The sequence below is a fragment of the Eleutherodactylus coqui genome, chromosome 4 (genome assembly GCF_035609145.1).
Source record: "Eleutherodactylus coqui strain aEleCoq1 chromosome 4, aEleCoq1.hap1, whole genome shotgun sequence".
Classification (NCBI taxonomy): domain Eukaryota; kingdom Metazoa; phylum Chordata; class Amphibia; order Anura; family Eleutherodactylidae; genus Eleutherodactylus; species Eleutherodactylus coqui.
Window position 1 is genome coordinate 230,589,333 of NC_089840.1, and position 20,144 is coordinate 230,609,476.

A 20,144-nucleotide genomic window follows, 5' to 3' on the forward strand; every position below is an offset into this window, starting at 1 on the left:
CACGTGACTACTGTCTCTTCTTCCTGCAGAACTGCAACACAGAGTAGCCGGGAGGCATATTTGGGATTTCAGCCGCAGTTCAGTAGCAGTGAGCGATTCCAGCGACCTGATTGGTTGTTGGGGACACACCCCCTTTGGAGATGTGCACGTGTGGCCGGGTAGTTAAACAAGCAGCAGCACGGCCGTAGGAGGGTCGGCAACTAAGCCCAAGCCTAAACCCTAACCCTAAGGTTGCTTGAATTGCTGAGTTTAGGCAGAACTGGGGAAGAAAAAGTTAATATGCCCTCCGCAGGATTACATCATGGTGAGCGGCTCTGCGGAGCCTCGGAGCTCCTACTGCCGAAGGAGAGAAGCTTCACTCTGCTGCACGTCTGGTGTATGTAGTCTGCTCATATGTGTGTATATTTGCTGTATACTATGTATGTGTTAATATGCTGTATACTATGTATAGTGTGTGTATATATGCTCTATACTATGTTTGTGTGTGTATATGGCTGTATACTACTGGTATGTATAGTGTGTATATATGCTGTATACTATGTTTGTGTGTGTATATGGCTGTATACTATGTATGTGTGTGTATATGGCTGTATACTACTGGTATGTATAGTGTGTATATATGCTGTATAGTATGTGTAGTGTGTATATATGCTGTATACTATGTATAGTGTGTATATATGGCTGTATACTACTGGTATGTATAGTGTGTATATATGGCTGTATACTATGTATGTGTGTATATTTGGCTGTATACTACAGTGTGTGTGTGTGTATATGGCTGTATACTATGTATGTGTGTATATTTGGCTGTATACTACAGTGTGTGTGTGTGTATATGGCTGTATACTATGTATGTGTGTGTATATGGCTATATACTACCGGTATGTATAGTGTGTATATATGGCTGTATACTACAGTGTGCAGTGTGTGTATATATGGTAGTATAATACACTGTGGGCATAGTGTGTATATTCTATATGTAGTACACTGTATATAGATATGCCTGTATACTATGTATAGTGTGTATATATGGCTGTATACTATGTATGTGTGTATATATGGCTGTATACTATGTATGTATGTATATATGGCTGTATACTATGTATAGTGTGTGTATATATGCTGTATACTATGTATGTGTGTGTATATGGCTGTATGCTATGTATAGTGTGTCTATATGGCTGTATACTACCGGTATGTATAGTGTGTATATATGGCTGTATACTACAGTGTGCAGTGTGTGTATATGGTAGTATAATACACTGTGGGCATAGTGTGTATATTCTATATGTAGTACACTGTATATAGATATGCCTGTATACTACACTGTATAGTTGGTATACATTGTATATGACTATGGTCCCCTGCACACGGGCGGAAATTCCACGGCGGGATTTCTCGCAGAATTTCCGCCCGTGCCCGCCTGCATAGGATTGCATTGCAAAACGCAATCCTATGCAGACGGCCGTGATTTGTCCGTGTGAAATCACACGCGGTAAACAAATCATGACATGTTCTATTTCTGTGCGGGTCTCACAGAGGCCCACACAGAGATGTCACCCCTGGCACGCCGCCTCCGCTCTGCGCATGTGCCCGCTGGGTGGCAGCCTGCACATCACAGAGTGGAGAAGACGCGGAAGAAGGTGAGCCGCACTGCTCACTGCCGGGGCGCGGATCGGATCCTGCTGCGAGAATTCTCCGACCCAGCCGTCTGCAGGCGGCCTAAATAATACACCGTGTGCATGCTGTGAATGCACATTATACCTTGTGTGCATACTGTCTGTATATGATGCTCTGGATGTTGTATAACGTTTGTATATGTGTGTTCTATATAAATATTCCCAGCGCTGCAGTGAACGGACTCCAACAGACATATAAATGTGCCGGACCTACTTCACAGGGTGCCTCACACCGAGTGCACCCCTCATCTAAAGAAGCGTTGTATAATCCCTTGGGCCCGCCCCTTCCGCATGGTCCGGATCGCTTGCTGGGGATTTTTATTTAGTTTCTGCTATTGTCTATCTCTCTCCGGTTTATACTTATATATTCGTATTTCCCTCCGATGCTCTCCATGATGTGATGTCGTAAGGACCGGCGACCAGCATATCTATCACCTCAACCACCCGATTATCTGGTTCTTCCTGCCGGCCTGGATCTTTGACCCAGCGGCGCTCCCCAGGGAAACCCGGTTACCGCAGGGTGAGATAAAAATATTATATTTATTAGATTGGTAAATATAAATCCCCCCCCCCCCCACTCTGGGGCGCTGCCTTCTGATCTCTGTTCTGTATATATATATATATATATATGATAGAGTATATGTGTCCAACCCCATATTCCTGTGTAGAAGGCGTGTATGGCCGGTGGATGATGGTGCTGTATGTATGGTGTGAGCGCTATGCGCATACGGGTGTTGTGTGTGTATATATATATATATATATATATATATATATATATATATATATATACTGGCTGATATACTCGGCTTCGCCCCAGTTAGTTTGGTACAGAGAACAGGAACCGAGGATTATAGTATGTTCCCCATTTTGCCTGGTTCTTCATGTTACCCAGGAAACACCGCGTGGAGGTGACCACGTGCTTCCTTGGCTAGAATTGTATAATCCAGTTGTGACCCCGTTACTTTTCCTACTTAGGATCTAAGGAACAGTTGCGCCAAATGTCATGTTTGTCCGCCATGGGGAGTAAGGCCGCTCTCACACAGCCCGCTTTTTACTGCGATGCTTAATCGCGGCACAGCGCCTCCATTGATTTCAGTGATGTTCTGCCGACTAGCGCCCGGACGCAGCATGTCTAACGCTGTGATTTTCAAGCGCTGTCTGCTCTATTTTCGTGCATTTTAGCACTTTTTAACGCACCTCATCACCCATAGTGGGGCGCTTCAAAAAACGCTGACAAATAGTGGAATGCCTTAGAAAAGGCCGCGCGAAATCGCAGTAAAACGCCATGATGTGCTAATGCGTGCGTGAGAGCGGCCTTAGGGAATTAGTGATGAGTCAGGCCGGCTTCACACGGGCAAGATTCTCCCACGAGTCTTGTGCCTTGCGGGATGTGAATATGATCCCCATTCTTTTGAACGGGGTCATACGCATGAGCGATTGTTTACCCACATTGCACCACAAAGCGATACAGGAAAAGAATCGCGACACGTACCGTCTTTGGGCGCGCCTTCACATCGCAGCGGCCATTGTTGTCAGTGGGGCCGGCGGCAGCATCGCTCCATGTGCTAGATGCACGCGATGCAATGAGGCGTCTCACCAATGAGAACGATGGGAGAAACTCCGTGATCAGCCGCGGCGGAGGATCGCTACTTCTCCGAAGTGATGCCAGATGTTTTTAATACAAAAGACGCCTCGCATCCGCGGTGAAATCGCACGTTGACGAGCGCAGTGTGAAGTCAGCCTCAGAGTCGGTCAGTGAGGGCTCACATTATATATAAAATGTGTGATAACTGTCGTTATCTGTATATACAGGGGCATATGGGATGTACAGAAGTGTATATATGATGCAAGTGATGGTTATAGATTTTTTGCTCTGTATATATGTGTTTTAACCCCTTAATGACACGGCCCTTGTTTTTCCATTTTCGCTTTTTCCTCTCCCCTTTTAAAAAATCATAACTCCTTCATTTATTCATCGACGTCGCTCTATGAGGGCTTGTATTTTGCGGGCCGAGTTGTGTTTTTCAGTGGTACTATATAATGTACTATATAATGTACAGAAAAACTTCTCAGTGGAGTGAAATGGAAAAAAAACTAAATTCCGCCATCTTGGGTGTGTCTTGTTTTTACGGCGTACAGACTGCAACAAGAATGACCTGATCACTTTATTCTATGGGTCAGTACGAATACTTATAATACCAAAGTTATATAGTTTTTTTTTGGGCTGTACTCCTTTTTTTTGTTTTTCGAAGATATGTAATTTTTAAAAATTATTTCCTGCTGCCATCGTCTGACAACTATAACTTTTTCATTTTTTCGACATAGTTGTGTGACATCTCATTTTGTGCGGGACGCCCCGTTGTTTCCATTGCTACCATTCTGGCGTACATACGGCTTTTTGATCATTTTTTATTAAATTTTTTCTTGGATATAGGGGTGACCAAAAAAGCACAATTCTGGTGTTCTTTATTTTTATGTTCTGAGGTGAGCGAACCTACTCGTTTCGAGTAATTACTCAATCGAGCACCGCGATTTTCGAGTACTTCTGTACTCGGGTGAAAAGATTCGGGGGGCGGCGTGGCGGAGCGGGGGGTAGCAGCGGGGAACAGGGGGGATCCCTCTCTCTCTCCCTCTCCCCCCCACTCCCGCTGCACCCCCCCACTCACCCACGGCGCCCCCCGAATCTTTTCGCCCGAGTACGGAAGGTCTCGAAAATCGCGGTACTCAGGCAAAAAAGGGGCTTGGCCGAGTAGGCTCGCTCATCTCTAGTTCTGATGATGTTCACCATGCAGGGTAAATAATGCATTACTTTGATAGATCAGACTTTTACGGACGCTGCGATAATAAATATGTATTTTTGTATTACTATTTAGATCCCTTTATTATAAATATGGCAAAAGGGTTTTTTTTTAACTTTTATTAGCTTTTTTAATTTAATAATCAGTAAAAATGTAATTTTACCTTTTTCTTTAGTCCCCAGAGGGGACAACAACTTGTGATGCGTTGATCGCTCCTACAGTATGATCTAATGTATAGCATTACATCATACCGCGATCTGTGGTCCTGTGATGTTAAGCGGTTAACCCCTTATGGACATGGCCTATTTTGGGCTTAAGAACGCAACGATTTCTGAGGGATTTTCATTTACAGTTTTCAAGAGCCACAACTTTTAATTTTCCAGTCGACACAGTCGTATAAGGTCTTATGTTTTGCGTGGTCAACTATAGTTTTTATTAATTAATTCTGCCATTGTTTTTAATTTTTTTTTTTTTACAGCGACAATCTAAGGCCTCATGTCCACGGGGAAAATCAGGCCCGCCGCGGATTCTTCATGTAGAATCTTGCAGCGGGTCCCTCCTGCCCCGCGGACATGATGCCTAAAAATCAGAATAAACTCACCTGCTCCGGAGGATGCGGATCTTCCTTCCTTCACGGCCGGATCTTCATTCTCCGACCCGGCGGATGTGCTCGACACGCCGGCGGCGTGCCGCGCATATGCGCCGGGCACATCTGCCGGGCCAAAGAAAGAAGATCCGGCCGCGAAGAAGGGAAGAACCGCATCGTCCGGAGCAGGTGAGTTTAATTCTGGTACGGGTCTCCCGCGGATCCGGACGGCTTCGATAGGCCTCAATAGAAGCCTGCGGGAGCCGTCCCCGCGGGAGACCCGCACGAAAATGGAGCATGTCCATTTTTTTTCCCGCACGCGGATCCGCGCCTGACGCGGGAAATGACATCCAAAGGTATTTAACTACCTTCGGGTGTGCAATGCATCCCTATGAGGCGCGGATCCGCGTGCAGGAGAAACGCTGCGGATTCTAAGCGCGTGGACATGAGGCCTAACAGTATAAATGACGCAATACATTTTTTCTGCGGTTCGATACGTTTACAACGATGCCAAAAACATAATTTTTTTAGGTTTTTCCACTTCATCACATTCAAAGTCACATAACGTTTTTGATTTTTTCATGGACAGAGCTTTGTCAGGGCTTGTTTTTTGCGTCACGAACTGTAGTTTTTATTTGTACCATTTCGGGGTACATATGGCTCTTTGGATTGCCTTTATTGCTCTTTTTTGGAGGTATTTGCTGCGCAGGATAATTCGTGTGCTCATTACGGACACAATGATACCACATATGTGAGGTTTTTCTGAAATTAGTAATTTTTTTTCTTGCAAATAGCGGTAAACAAGTAAAAAACCAAGGTATTTTATTTTATTTCTTTACATTATTTCTTTAGTTTATTTACACTGTTTATTTCCCTGAGGGCTTATTCAGACGTCCGTATATTGTCCTGGTTTTTACACCCGCCCAATATACGGTGTCCCTTTCTGCAGGGGGAGGAGGCGGGCCGGGAGCAGTGCACTGAGCTCCTGCCCCCTCTACGCCCCTCGCCACTGTTTACAATGGGAGGGGCAGGAGGGTGGGGATGGCAGAGATAAGTTCCACCTCATCCTGCCCCCTCCGATTGCATATAGTGGCGAGGGGCAGAGATGGGGTGGGAGCTCAGTGCACTGCTCCTGGACCAGCCCACCTCCTCCACCTGCAGAAAGGGACACCGTATATCGGACAGGCGTGAATAAGCCCTGAAGCGGACCTGCTCCATAGCAGCAGTGATTGCTATGGTAAGGCATTCCATGACTTCTGTACAGCAATACCTTATCGCTGGTTATAGCGCTCATAATCAATGGGTGAAGCACAACAGCGCCGCTAGACTTAACATAGGAGCTTTGACCCGGCCTGAGAGTCACTCAATGCATCAAACTCTAATTTCATGATTTTACGGCGGTGGTGAGGATGTCACAAATCTAATGACACCAAAATCATCCACCAAAGGTCACACAAAGGGGTCAAAGTGCGGTGCAAGAAAAGCCTGCAGGCGGTTTTATATAAGATTCGTTTCTCTTCCCCACATTCAGAAAATCCTAACCGTTTTATTTTTCCGATAACGCAGCTGTCTGAGGGCTTGTTGCTTCTTGTGGGGCGAATTGTAGTTTTTTATGGTTCTCTTTAATGCACCATATAATGTATTGTGAAGCTAAATAAATCCGCTGTGGGATGTCACTATGAACACTGAGGTCGCTGTGCGCAGTCACTATTACCGCTGGGGCGATAAATAAGTGGGTTTTGGGTTTCAGTTTGGGCACTCGGTCTCTAAGGGCTCATGTCCACGGGGAAAATATGATTTAGGATCCGCAGCGGATCTCCCGCATGCGGATCCGCATCCCATAGGGATGCATTGACCACCCGCGGGTACATAAATACCCGCGGATCGTCAATAAAAGTGATTTAAAAAAAAATGGAGCATGAAAAAATCTGGACCATGCTCCATTTTCATGCGGGTCTCCCGCGGGGACGGCTCCCGCGGGCTTCTATTGAAGCCTATGGAAGCCGTCCGGATCCGCGGGAGACCTAAAATAGGAATTTAAAGCATTTACTCACCCGCAGCGGGCCGCGAAGCTCTGCTCTTCCTCACGGCCGCATCTCCCTTGCTTCGGCTCGGCGGATGTGCCCGGCGCATGCGCGCGGCACGTCGACGACGTGCCGGCGACGTGCCGCCGGCGTCAGGAATTCATCCGCCGGCCGAAAATGAAGATCCGGCCGTGAGGAACAGCTGACCTTCCCCGCCCGCGCCGGATAGGTAAATGCTTTTAAATTGCTATTTTCGGCGCTCATGTCCGCGGGGCAGGAGGGACCCGCTGCAGATTCTCCATTGAGAATCTGCAGCGGATCTGATTTTCCCCGTGGACATGAGGCCTAAAAGGTTCGTCATCACTGCTATAGGGTGTCTGGGGGACGCCAGGTCTCATTCTGCTGCGATATTTCACAGGTGGAAATGGACCCGGCCATGGGCATGAGGCTATACTGTGTAATGCAGTACCATAGTATTGCATTATGCTGTATGCTGACAGTCAGTCTCTTCATGGTAGCCTTGGGAATCTTCAGGAGGCCCAGGGTGTCATGACAACCAAACCGCACCTTGCAATCTCATCGCGAGGAGGCTGTTTTGGACCACTAAATGCCGATTGCCGCTGTCAGATCGATTTAAAGGATTAACAGCTGCGATCAATGTGAACGCTGATGGCGGCTGTTACAGGCGGGTGTCAGCTGTCAGAGACAGCCGCCCTGCCATGGATGGAGCGGATGAGGGGTAAAGTGGTTAGTCTTCTCCACTGCTCCAGGCTTCTTCGCTGGCTTTTGTTGACATGCTGCTGGGGTGACATGTTCATATACACACATGACTGCCGTGGCCAACCCCTGACCCCAGCCGTGTGCGGCGGCAGCGCTATCCCAGCACATGAGCCAAGGGGGGGCTATAGCATATTTCCATCTGCGTGGAATTTGTGTTTTTTATGAAATAGTGAAAGGAATGTAGCCGCGATCTGCTGTCAGCGCAGTTCTGTACGTTTCTGGTCTTGTCATCTTTTGCTAGGATATAAAGGTTTTGTGGGCTGTATACATGTGAGTGCGGCGCATAGGTGCCCATGAGAAAATGTACACCACCTACCATAAGGCCTCATGTCCACGGGCGGGTCGGATTCCGTGGCAGTAGCCCGCAGTGGATTCCCACTCTGTCCGTGGCCGAGGACACTGCTTACCCGTCCGGGTCTTCTATTTTCTTCACTACGTATGTGTGCGGCAGTGCCGGCTGGCGTGCCGCCGTACATGCGCAGTGGAGGATTTTTTTCAAGTCTCCTGCTTTCCCGCGGGATCCGCTGCCCGGCGGCACAGTTAGATACGCGTGGGCCGCGGGTCAGACTGCTTCCATTGACTGCAATGGAAGTCGTCCATGAGGGATCCGCACTGAAATGGAGCATGCTCCAACTTGTTTCTGGACCGAAAGGTCCGCAAATCAAATCCACATGCTTTATTTCATTGCGGACGGCCATGTTTCCCTTTGTGTATCTTTCGGTTGGGGACATTGGGCCTCAGTGTTTGCCCTTGAGCCTTATTGATGGTCATTACAAATGCTCTGGTCATCAGATGCGCTAGAGCTGACTTGTCTATATGCACTCCTCACTCAGTAAGTAACGGCCATGTTCTGTGATTGACTTGTCCTTGTGAGGCGAATTACAGGAAGAGCAAAAAATGGATGGGAAATACAATTGTCAAAATCATTTCTTACACAGCTATGGTAAAATAAAAGCTTTGCTGTGATTGGTTGGTATGTATTATACTACTGACGTAAAGTAAAAGCTGTGCTGTGATTGGTTGGTATGTATTATACTACTGACGTAAAGTAAAAGCTGTGCTGTGATTGGTTGGTATATATTATACTACTGAGGTAAAATAAAAGCTGCGCTGTGATTGGTTGCTATGGGAAACCCAGATTTTCTTTAAAATCTCAATCCATGTTAATGTGGCATTCATTCAAGTTTTAGGCTGGGTTCACACAGGGCGGATTTGCCGCAGCAGATCCGCCCACGGCCGCTAATCTCGGGATTAGCCAGCCATGTGGATGAGATTTCTCAGAAACCTTGTCCACACGGGACGGCTAATCCGCTGCATTAAATCCGGTTGAAGCCGCGGCTGCGCTCTCCTCTATGGGAGCGCCGGCCGCAACGGAAAAGCATGCGGCCGAGCTGCTTCAAAGCCTCCGCAGCTTAAACCGCGGCGGTTCTCCCGGCGGAAATCTCGCGGTTTTTACTGCGGCCAAACCGCGAGATTTCCGACGGGAATCCGCCCTGTGTGAACCCACCCTTATCCGGGGCAACGCTGGTACCCCTGCTAGCCTAATAATCACATACGTGCGGCAACGACGTCTGCCCTCAGGTGTCTGCCCGTTTGTGGAGGCCTAGCTTATGATGTGCACTCCGCTCCACCGCACTTTATGGCGTTGTCTGGCCCTGACAAATGTATGTATGCACTTCTGTATGGCCATTACAAAGCACTTTGTAATATACTTTGTGCTTTGTAAATCAGCCATACAGAAGATATATACTTACCTACAGGAGTGCTCCCTATCTTCAGTCTTCTCTTGTCGGGCCGTAAACGCACTTCTCTTTTTTTCGGGCATACGTAGTAGCACTCCTCGGGCCAGGGGTGCGCGCCTGTTTTTTTGCGCATGCGCAGCAGCGCCTGCCGGCTCAGGAACACGCGTCAGATTATTTGCGCATGCGCAGTCCGTACTAGAGACGATCCGGACAGGAGTGTCCACCGGTCATCAGCTGGAGGGTAAGTATTACTACTGGGAGCGGGGGCTGTCATAACTTCTCTCATGGGAGTGGGGGAGGGGGCTGCCATAACTTATTGCAGGGGAGGAGGGGAGTGGGTTGTATAACTGCCCCTGCCACCGACCAGCCCAGCGAGCCACCAACCCACCCACTATAATCCTGCCTGTGAAGGGAGGAGAGGAGGTGAGCTGTGACTATTGTGAATGGTGGTCCTGTGTTATCTATATATAGGTGTCACCTCTCAGTGTAATCCTGTCTGTGCAGGGAGGGGAGGAGGTGAGCTGTGACTATTGTGAATGGTGGCTGCTGTGTTATCTATATATAGGTGTCTCATCTCAGTGTAATCCTGTTTGTGCAGGGAGGAGAGCCATGACTATTTTGAATGGTTGAGGTGCGGACAACTAGTTGCTGTGTGGGTTAGGGTGCTGACAACTTGTCGACGCGGGGGTTGGGGTGCTGACAACTTGTTGCCGCAGGAGTTGGGGTGCTGACAACTTGTCGCCGCGGGGGTTCAGGTGCTGACAACTTTTCGACACAGGAGTTGGGGTGGTGACAAATAGTGGACGCAGGAGTTGGGGGGTGACAACTAGTCCCTGCGCGGGTTAAAAGCTGACAACTAGTCGCCGCGGGAGTTAGGGTGCTGACAACTAGTCGCCGCGGGGGTTAGGGTGCTGACAACTAGTTGCCTCGGGGTTTGGGGTGCTGACAACTAGTCGCCACGGGGTTTTGGTGCTGACATCTTGTTGCCGCGGGGGTTGGGGTGCTGACAACTAGGCGCCGCGGGAGTTGGGGGTCTGACAACTTGTCGACGCGGGGGTTGGGGTGCTGACAACTAGTTGCCGCGGGGGTTGGGATGCTGACAACTAGTCGCTGTGGGGTTTGGGGTGCTGACAACTTATCGCCATGGGGGTTTGGGTGCTGACATCTTGTTGCCGCGGGGGTTGGGGTGCTGACAACTAGTCGCCGCGGGAGTTGGGGGTCTGACAACTTGTCGACGCGGGGGTTGGGGTGCTGACAACTAGTTGCCGCAGGGGTTGGGATGCTGACAACTAGTCGCTGTGGGGTTTGGGGTGCTGACAACTTATCGCCATGGGGGTTGGGGTGCTGACAAGTAGTTGCCTCGAGGGCTGGCGTGCTGACAACCAGTCGCCGCGGGAGTTGGGGTGCTGACAACCAGTCGCCGCAGGGGTTGGGGTGCTGATAACTTGTCGCCGCGGGGGTTGGGATGCTGACAACTAGTTGCCTCGAGGGTTGGGGTGCTGACAACTAGTCGCCGCAGGGGTTGGGGTGCTGACAACTTGTCGCCATGGGGTTTGGGTGCTGACATCTTGTCGCCGCGGGGGTTCAGGTGCTGACAACTAGTCGCCACGGGAGTTGGGGTGCTTACAACTTGTCGCCGCGGGGAAGAGGGGGGGGGCTGTCAGTGTTACTTGTCATGTGGGGGGAAAGGGGGCTGTCAGTGTACTTGTCGCGCGGGAGGACTGTCTCCGTAACTTGTCGCACGGGAGGGGGGCTGTCACCATAACTTGTCGGGAGGAGGGAAGCTGTCGCTATAACTTGTCGCACTGGGAGAGGCGGAGGGGTGTTCTCACCATAACTTGTCGCAGGGGGGAAGGGGCTATTGCTATAACTTGTTGCACGGTGGGAGGGGGCTGTCACCATAACTTGTCACGGTCGGGGGGGAGGTGCCTGTCAAGCGGGTATCCTTGTTTCACAGTGGGGTGGCTGCAGGAGATTTCTCTCCCCCGCCCCTCTCCTTTCACTTTGCACAGCGGACGTTCAGTACTGAACGGCTGCTGTTTACACTGAACTCTCGTCGTTCAGGATTTTATCCTGTGAGTATAGACAGTCTCTCCTGACCCCGCCCCCTCTAAGTACCCTGTACAGCAGGAGAACATGCTGTCCTGTGGAGGGACTTAGAGGGGGCGGGGCCTGGGTGGGAAGAGACTTAGATTAGTTCACTAGAGGTGGGCGTGGCCAGGACGGGAGCTGAGCGAGGCCAGTCATTGGAGCTCGCACACAGAGGGGGGAGAGCGCAGGGCATTGTGGAAAGTCAGCACAACGGCGCCATCTTTGAAAGCTGCTTTGAACATCAGATATCAAAGTAAGAAACTGACCTTCCAGCTGATCTGCCTGCCTGAGCCCTGTATGCGGTGTGTGGGAAAAATCACATCTGCATGCTTGTCATTGCTTTGCGGACATCCATGCATCCCTATGGACGGCTTGATTTGCGGTTCTCCAGCGCTGGTTCCACAAATCGAATCCGCCTGTGGACATTGGGCCTTACTTTAGCATGTATACTATTAGTATGGATATCCGGCAGCGGACGTGGTACTTGTGTGACAGAATATATGATGTGCTGCAGGGATATGGTGTATTATTGGGAAGCCCGTCCCGACGGCGACTGCAATCTATATACATATCTCCATGCTCAGGAGAATTCCTCAGCGGCCTTAGGGCTCATGTCCACAGGTGCCCTCGCAGCGTTTTACCAGTGTTTGTGATACCGCGTACGGGCAGCTAGTGTACTGCGCATATCTGCGTATCTCACGGCCGCGGTCATGCGCAGTGTGGCTGTCTTTTTTTTAATCCCCCGCTGTGTCATATCTGCGTTGCGTATGAATCGCCGCCCGTACATAATGTATTGTGTACGGACAGGTTTGCATACGCTGCTTATACAAACGTATACGGCTCACTCTGCGTGGTACGCCGGAGAATAGAGCATGCTGCGATCTAGTTCTCGCTGGTATCTACATGCAGTGTCTATACGCTCATGTGCAAGGACTAATGAAGGTCCATTTACTCTCATTAGCTCCATTCAGCACGCTTTACGTGGCCGTGCAACGCATGTGTAATAGGCGGTGAAAGACCACCCGAGGACACGAGCCCTTAGGAATAATAGTTATAATGTAAAGGCGTCCTCTGTTCCTAATCCACAAAGTACTCGGGGTGAACCAACATGGAGGTCCCTCTGCATGCCCCCTCCGCCATATTTCTGTAGCCACGGGGGGACTGTTCAGCAGCTTCCAGACTTTTGTTATATTCTTGGCGCATCTAATTACAATATTTCCCAGTAAGCAATATTCTAATGAAGCTTCTTGTACAGGATGGGCCACGGAATATTAGCCCGGCACCACACTCTCATCAAAGCTGTCTAAAAGCAAATCTTTGTTGCCATAGCAACCAATCACAGCGCAGCTTTCATCTTACCTCAGCAGTATAAAAAATTAAAGCTGCACTGTGATTGGTTGCTATGGACAACATTGATAGACTTTCTTATAGACAGTGTGGGCTGCCGTCCTTTTCCGTGGACCACCCTGTAGATGCTATGGTGATGATGAGTGAGTGTGAGGCATAGCGTGTAGTTACATCATACGTACACAGGGGGCGCACCGCTTCAGCCTAAGATTGAGCCAGAATTTTGCCTTATTCAGTTTAGTAAATCTCGCACTTATATTCGGAGAGATCGCTCAGCTGTTTGAGAACAACGGTCATATTGCTTTATTGTTACTGCATTGTAGATAGTAAATATAAGGTATATGTCTATGTTTAAGGACTCTCCGGTTACCGGACAACCCCTTTTCAGTAGGACGCCCTGTGTGAAAATAATATACAGAGATACACGCGTACGCCAGGACTCAGCACTGCAGCCTGCTGCAGACTCAGGGGGAGGGGCATAGGAAGTCACGTGACCTCTGTAGCCAATGATAAATGCAACATCATGTTCTTGAACTCCTGGCATCGCGGCTATCAGGGTCTGAGCGCCGATGCCAGGAGAATGGATGGTGACACTGCAGCTTCTCATTGGCTGCAGCGGTCACCTGATTTCCTGTGACATCATCTGTCAGTGGGATTATGGGCATCTGTAACAATTTACACTTTCAACTTTAACCTCTTAGTGACGGCCCCATTGCCTTTTTACGTCCTAGCTAAGTGGGCTTTAATCCTGGAGGACATAAAAACATGCATCCTCTTAGAATTAAAGCCCTATTGCCCTCCCCCCCCTCCCCGGCAATGTGATCCGGTGTATAGCGCCGATAGCAATTAAATGAATAAATAGTTAAAAAAAGATTAGGAATCAGCTGCCCTGATGGATCCGATCCATCAGGGCAGCTGAGATTACTCACCCGCCTTGTCCGTGGTGTCCCACGGGGAATTGGTTCTCTGGGACCCGTCACCGCTCTTCTGCATATGTGTGCCAGATGTATGACGTCACGCGCATGCGCAGAAGGCCAGGAGCCCCGGCAAATTTAAAGTCTCCTGGATGCCGACTCCTGAAGGTAGCCGGGAACCAGGAGATGTCACTGGAGACCGAGGTGACCGGTCCCCTGTGCACGTGATTGTCACTATCCAATGGAAAGCGGCGATTACGAAAAAGTTTTAAAAGGTTGGAAAGAAGTTTGTTCCATCTCCTCTCATGGATCGGATCCATAAGGAGAGGTGAAAATACTCACTCCGGGTCCTCCGCGATGTCCCAATCTTCTGGGACCTGAAGTATCCTTCTGCGCAGAGGGGCTCGTGCCCCGGGAAATTTTAAATCCCTCTGCTCCTGGGTACCATGTGCAGAGAGATGTCACCGGGGACGTGATCACTGTTATCCAATAGATAACAGTGATGATTTAGAGTAAAAAAAATGGCACCGATAAAAACTATAGTTCGCCATGCAAAAAACAAGCCCTTATATGGCCGCGGCGACAAGAAGTGGCTTTTGAAAAATGGATATAAAAATCTGCCAAAAATAGCTGCATCCTTAAGCCCAAAATAGGCCGTGTCCTTAAGGGGTTAATATAAGACAGGGTCTTCTTTTTAAGGAAGCACGGTATCTTAGTGTCTATTACGCACTGTAGAAGCCTATTGAAATCAATGTGCATGCGCAAATGCACACAAAATACACAGGAAACCTGCGTAATCGCTACGTATTTACCCACAAAATCAAGAAGATTTCGCACGTTTCTATTACATGCGGAAATACGCTGCATATTTATGTGAAGTAAAAGAATACCAATACGCCGCAAAGCACAAGGCAACAGCGTATTTACAGACCGAAATACGCAAGCGCCCATGTGAATGCGGAGAAATGGTTACTTGTGCTGGTCTTCATTTTCTTGTTACCTCTATAGCTCCAACATTTCTGCAGCAATGTACAGAGATTGTCATCCCTAATATCTGTCATGGTCGCCGGTAACGCTCACAATGTAATGTTTCTATCGCAAACACACACTACACGCGCCTGCAGATGCAGGACAGTTTCATCAACGGCCATTTAACCTAGACATGTGTTTGGCGCTAGTAGTCCATAAGCGTGCACGGGGGGCCATAATATGCACATGTCAGTAAAAGTAAGTGGAAATGATTGGAATCCTGGCCAGTGTCAGTAGATGTTCTACAACTTGTAGGCAGGACATACAATAGTGCAGTCTGGTCAAGAACGTTGCTTATGCGTTTTTCTATCCTTCTGTTTGCAGATGGCTCAGAGGGATTCCTTTGTGAATCCGTGTTCAGTTATCAAGTCGCATCAGCGCTGAAGCAGGTGAAACATGGTAAGTAACGAGTGCAAATCATGACCATAATCCAGTCTACACCAGCAAACAGAAACTCATCCTACAGATTTCTCTTCTATCAAACTGTATTAAGTAATGCATGCCTGTTTTATGGCTGAGGGAAGTGAATTAAAGAGTTTGTAAACTATTGGTGACCTATCCTGAAGATAGATCATCAATAGTAGCTTGGTGGAAGTCCGTTACCAGGAACCCCACCGATCAGCTGTTTGTAGGGCCAATGCACTAAGTTTAAATCTGCAGGAAGCAGACAGCTTCCTTCTCAGTGCGGTGGCCAGCCCTGGCATTGCAGTCATTGAAATGAATGGAAAATTTGATGCAATACCGAGCCCTGCCACTGCAGTGATTATGGAGCTGTCTGCTTCCTGCAGAAATCAGCTCAGTGCACCAACCCAGAAACAGGTGAGATGGGACGGGGAGCTGGTGAACTGAGATCCCGTTCCCTCTCTGACCCTCGCCATTGCTTGCAATGGAGGGGGCAGAACAGGATGGAACTTAGCTCCGCCCCTGACCCAACCCTCCATTGCAAACAGTAGCAAGAGGCAGAGAGGGGGCGGGAGTTCAATGCACTAGCTCCTCCCCTTGCAGAAAGGGGCAGCGTATATCAGCCGGGCGTGAAAACCTGACCGATATATGCCCGTCTAAATAAGCCCTAAAGGGAGAATGGTGGGGTTTGGGCATTTTTATTGTTGTTTTTTTTAAAATTTTTTAACTTTTTCATTTTTTTTACATTTTTGTCTTTTTTAGGGAACTTGCATAATCCTTTTTTTTTTTTTTCTAATACTCTGGAATGCTGAGGCATAGTAGGGTATTAGACAGGCTATGAAGCTCAGAAAGAGTCTTAGCGCCATAGCCTAATTTAGCTGGCAGACCCGGAGGCTATATTCAAGCCTCCGGATGCAACTGAGACCCTTCAGAACCGCCTGATCACATTGCGAGGGTTCTGATGGTAACACGGCTTTCATTTGACAGCCGATCACCAGCTCTCCCTGCCATGAAGACCATCGGCCGGCTTCTGACGAGCCGATGGTCCACGTGGCAGGGAGAGCTGTCCAATGGTGACAGAGGGAGCCCTCTGCTTCTGTCAGCCCTTTACATGCTGCAATCGCACAGACCACAACATGTTAAAGGGTTAAACAGCGGAGATCAGAGGTTTTCTCCGTTCTCAGCTGTCAGCACTTTACATGCTGCGGTCACAGAGATTGCGGTATGTAAAGGGTTAAACAGCGGAGATTGGAGGTTTTCTTTGTTCTCTGCTGTAAGAGCTGGTGCCCGGCTATCATCTGACAGTTGGTCACCAGCTCTCCCTGCACGCGGACAATCAGCCGGCGTCTGAAAAGCCGATGGTTTCCGTGGCCAGATGTAAACAGTGCAGGGAAGAATCGGGAAGTTGCCGGTAGATCGGTTATATCTTCCCGCTTCTTTTTTTAAAGTCCTGCACTGGTTCTTTGTGGGACTGTGCAGGCAGAGCACAATGCCACAGCTTATGGCATTGTGTTCTGCATGGTCCTATAGTGAAACATAGCCAGGAAATCTTCTGGGCTATGTCACTATGGGCAGCGCAGCTAGTCCTGGAAAATTTCCGGGCGTGCCACTGAAGAGGTTAATGCTATAACTTACAGATCTTGAGATATACAACTATAACAAGAGGTATGAGTTACTACAAATGACTGGTTACTTTTGTACTCCTATGACTTATGATTTAAGAAAACTATAAGACTAGACTGTGCTAATGTCATGAGGTGGTAAGGACTTCTGCAAAGGTTGGGCTACATTTGGAGCCTTCATCACTAATTCTGACTGGAAAAACAGCGTTGTATGCAGAGCTATTTTTCCAATCAAAACGAGAGACACTTCAGAAGGCACAAAATTTGGCAACAGAAATATCAACTTAGCTTTTTAAAGGCTTACATTAGCAGCACATTTGCAGTATGATATTTCCTTCCCCTTCCCCCTCCACCCCATGCCATGTTCATTTTCTGCACCAACATTTTGAAATATGCACCATATCTTGGGATATGCATCAGTCAGAGACGGTCCTCCAATCAGCATTGCCAAGACAGCTGGCGCAGCCCATCAAGGCGTTGACTGGTCTAGAACAGTGTTTCTCAACTGTAGTCCTCAGGGACCCCCCTATATGACCTGTCAGGGGTCTCTGAGGACTGGAGTTGAGAAAAGCTGGTCTAGAAGTCTTGATTTTCACAGCCAATTACACTGTAGAAAATCTCCAAGATTTTGTTGGCTTTCAAGGAAATGCACCATTTGAGTTGTACTTTGCTATCGTTGACTGCCTCTGCTTATGCTACACCGTAATTTACTGACCATAAGTCAAGTAAGGCACCCACTATTTGTATTTTTGATAAAGGCATTTTATGCAAAATTAAAAATGGGGTATTTTACACTTGGATGGACCTCTTTTCTCAATCAAACTATCCACTTCCTCTGAATATCCAGCCATATTTGATCCTGATAGTATAATAAACCCTCCATCCACAGCCAAAAACTAGGCTGGATTCACATTTGCACTATTATTTCCATTGCTTGGCTCCATCATAGGAGCTAAACATTGGAAGTGCTGGACCCCATGCTTAACTGACATGAATGATGTCCATAGGACCCAGTTGACTAGCATGGTGTCCTCCGGGCTTCCGCCAGGCTGCTCGGGAATCTATGTCAGCTGTGTGCCGAAGACGCTTGCACAGATATGAACAGTCTAACCTGTGCCTACACTAATTGGGTAAAGAAGCATCCCTAAAGAACCTTCTAAGTCTTCTAACTGCTCAGACAGTCTGTCACCAGCTTGAGAGCACCTTGTAAGTGTCAATGTACACTGTTATAAGACTATGTTCCTGTCAAAAGCAGTGATTTCTTATGATCCTTCTCAGTGATTACCCGACATCATGGAGCAACCTGGAGAGACTGGAGAGAATCCTGTTCTAATTGCAGTAACATTTGTTTAGGTCTAATCTTTTCAGATCAACAAGTATCCCGGATGGAGAAGTTGGCCGGATTAGTGGAAGAGTTGGAAGCAGATGACCTCTAGCCCACTTCCACCCCTGAGCCGGACCATACTAAACGATTAAACTGTTGTGTGCAAGCATGAGAAGGTACTACCAGGGCTCAACATCCTCTACCATGTCTTCAGTTGTTCTTCTAAAACCAGCATCTTATACTGCAGTCGTTGCCGCTCCATAGAATGAGTCTACAAATCGCTACACGTTGAAGTCTTCTACCATTTGTGACTATCCCGACCCATAAAGCCGTTTACCATTGTACCTTCACTGGGAATGAACAGGGACGATTGTTTTCAGATTTGTATACAGTGAAAACTTGTGTATAATGTTACATTTTTGCTAAATGTTTTTATTTTCTAAAATAAAGATGAGTATTGTAGTTACATTTTTATTAGTGTTTTAATTGTGAGGAAAGATGTAATGTTGTGCCAGCAAGAAAAAACTAAAGTGTAATTTAGAAATCCACTGTCCAGGGTGTAGAGGTATCTAATGACCTCTTACAGTGCGATGATCCCTATACTTCTTTAATTTGCTCATTTACATTTAACAAAAGTCTCTCTCAACATGCATACATGAGCCTATGGTGCCCATGACCCTGTCACCAGTTGTCCTTCTTCGAACCGCTTTTGGTAGGTACTAACCATTGCATCTTGGGAACCGCCCTCCCTGGTATTCTGGAGGGCTCTGTTCCAGTCGTCTAGTCATTACTATTTCGCCAAAGTTACTCAGTTTCCTACACTTGCCCATTTTACCTGCTTCCAACACATCAAGAGCTGACTCTTCACTTGATGCTTAAAGGGTTGTACCAAGATATAAAGTTATTCCCCTGCCTACAGGATAGGGGATAACATTATGATCCGACCACCGATTACAATAATGGGTGTTCCGATGAACCCCTCATGGCTGGATGTGAGGATGAGTGTGATGCGTGCTGCAGCTCCATTAACTTCAGTGACAGCGCTCAGCAATCTCTGGCGCTCATACTCGACAATTTCAGGCACTGTCATTGAAATAAACGTAGCTGTGGCATGCTCGTGTGTCCTTTGCTCCATTCACGTGGAGACCATTGGGACCCCCATTTTTGCGATTGGTCAGGGTCCAACCACTAGGACCCTAATCAATCATATATTGTGGATAGGGGAATAACTTTATATCCTGGTACAACACCTTTAACCCCTTCCCGCCATAGGACATAGGGTTATGTCATGGCAGGGTGGTACTTAAGGCAACATTACATAACCTTACGTCATGTGGATCTCGCGGGATCTAAAACAATCCTGCGCCATCTGGCAGCAGGAGCTGGCTTATACCGATAGCCTGCAACAGCGGGGGTGCATTGGGACAGTGATCCCCGCTGTTAACCCTTTACATGCTGCAATCTATGTAGATCGCTGCGTTTAAAGGGTTCACAGAGGGATTGCGCTGCCTCTGGACATTACTGGACCCACGCAATGTAATTGCGAGGACCGTCAGGTTGTCGTGGCAACAGGACGCCAGATACAGGCATCCTGCTTTGCCATTGCCTATGTTCGCTAAAACCAGCGAAAAGCCATAGCAGTCCTGCAATGCCCTATCATAGCTGTTATGAATGAGGTCCCCTTCAGGGACATAAACAGTGTAAAAAACAAAAGACATGGTGTAAAAAAATACCGAAATACAGAAAGAAAGAAAACCCTTTCTTGCTCATTTTCCCCTATTTCTATAGAAAAAAAAACCCGCAAAT

General features: G+C 48.0%; 1 protein-coding gene across 3 annotated transcripts; it reads left to right on the forward strand.

The window, feature by feature from the left end:
• Window positions 1–18: 18 nt before the first annotated feature.
• LOC136626096 (anaphase-promoting complex subunit 16-like) lies at window positions 19–18,806 on the forward strand. 3 transcript variants are annotated; one of them, XM_066600838.1, is made up of 3 exons: window positions 19–376; window positions 15,315–15,389; window positions 18,368–18,806. In XM_066600838.1, the coding sequence occupies exons 1-3, from the start codon at window positions 280–282 to the stop codon at window positions 18,448–18,450; spliced, it is 255 nt and encodes an 84-aa protein (XP_066456935.1). In that variant the 5' UTR covers window positions 19–279; the 3' UTR covers window positions 18,451–18,806. The 3 variants fall into 3 exon arrangements, 2 of the variants coding, with proteins under 2 accessions (XP_066456935.1, XP_066456936.1); XM_066600839.1 differs by having other exon boundaries at window positions 18,383–18,806; XR_010792633.1 differs by lacking the exon at window positions 19–376 and adding an exon at window positions 1,962–2,199 and having other exon boundaries at window positions 18,383–18,806.
• The last annotated feature ends 1,338 nt before the right edge of the window (window positions 18,807–20,144 follow it).

What these genes read in the sequence shown, in the direction of transcription:
- LOC136626096 (XM_066600838.1), top strand. Translation starts at nt 280, where the DNA reads ATGCCCTCCGCAGGATTACATCATGGTGAGCGGCTCTGCGGAGCCTCG. An exon ending in CACTCTGCTGCACGTCTGGT is followed by an intron (nt 377 to 15,314) that starts GTATGTAGTCTG and finishes TTCTGTTTGCAG; the next exon opens with ATGGCTCAGAGGGATTCCTT. An exon ending in GCTGAAGCAGGTGAAACATG is followed by an intron (nt 15,390 to 18,367) that starts GTAAGTAACGAG and finishes ACATTTGTTTAG; the next exon opens with GTCTAATCTTTTCAGATCAA.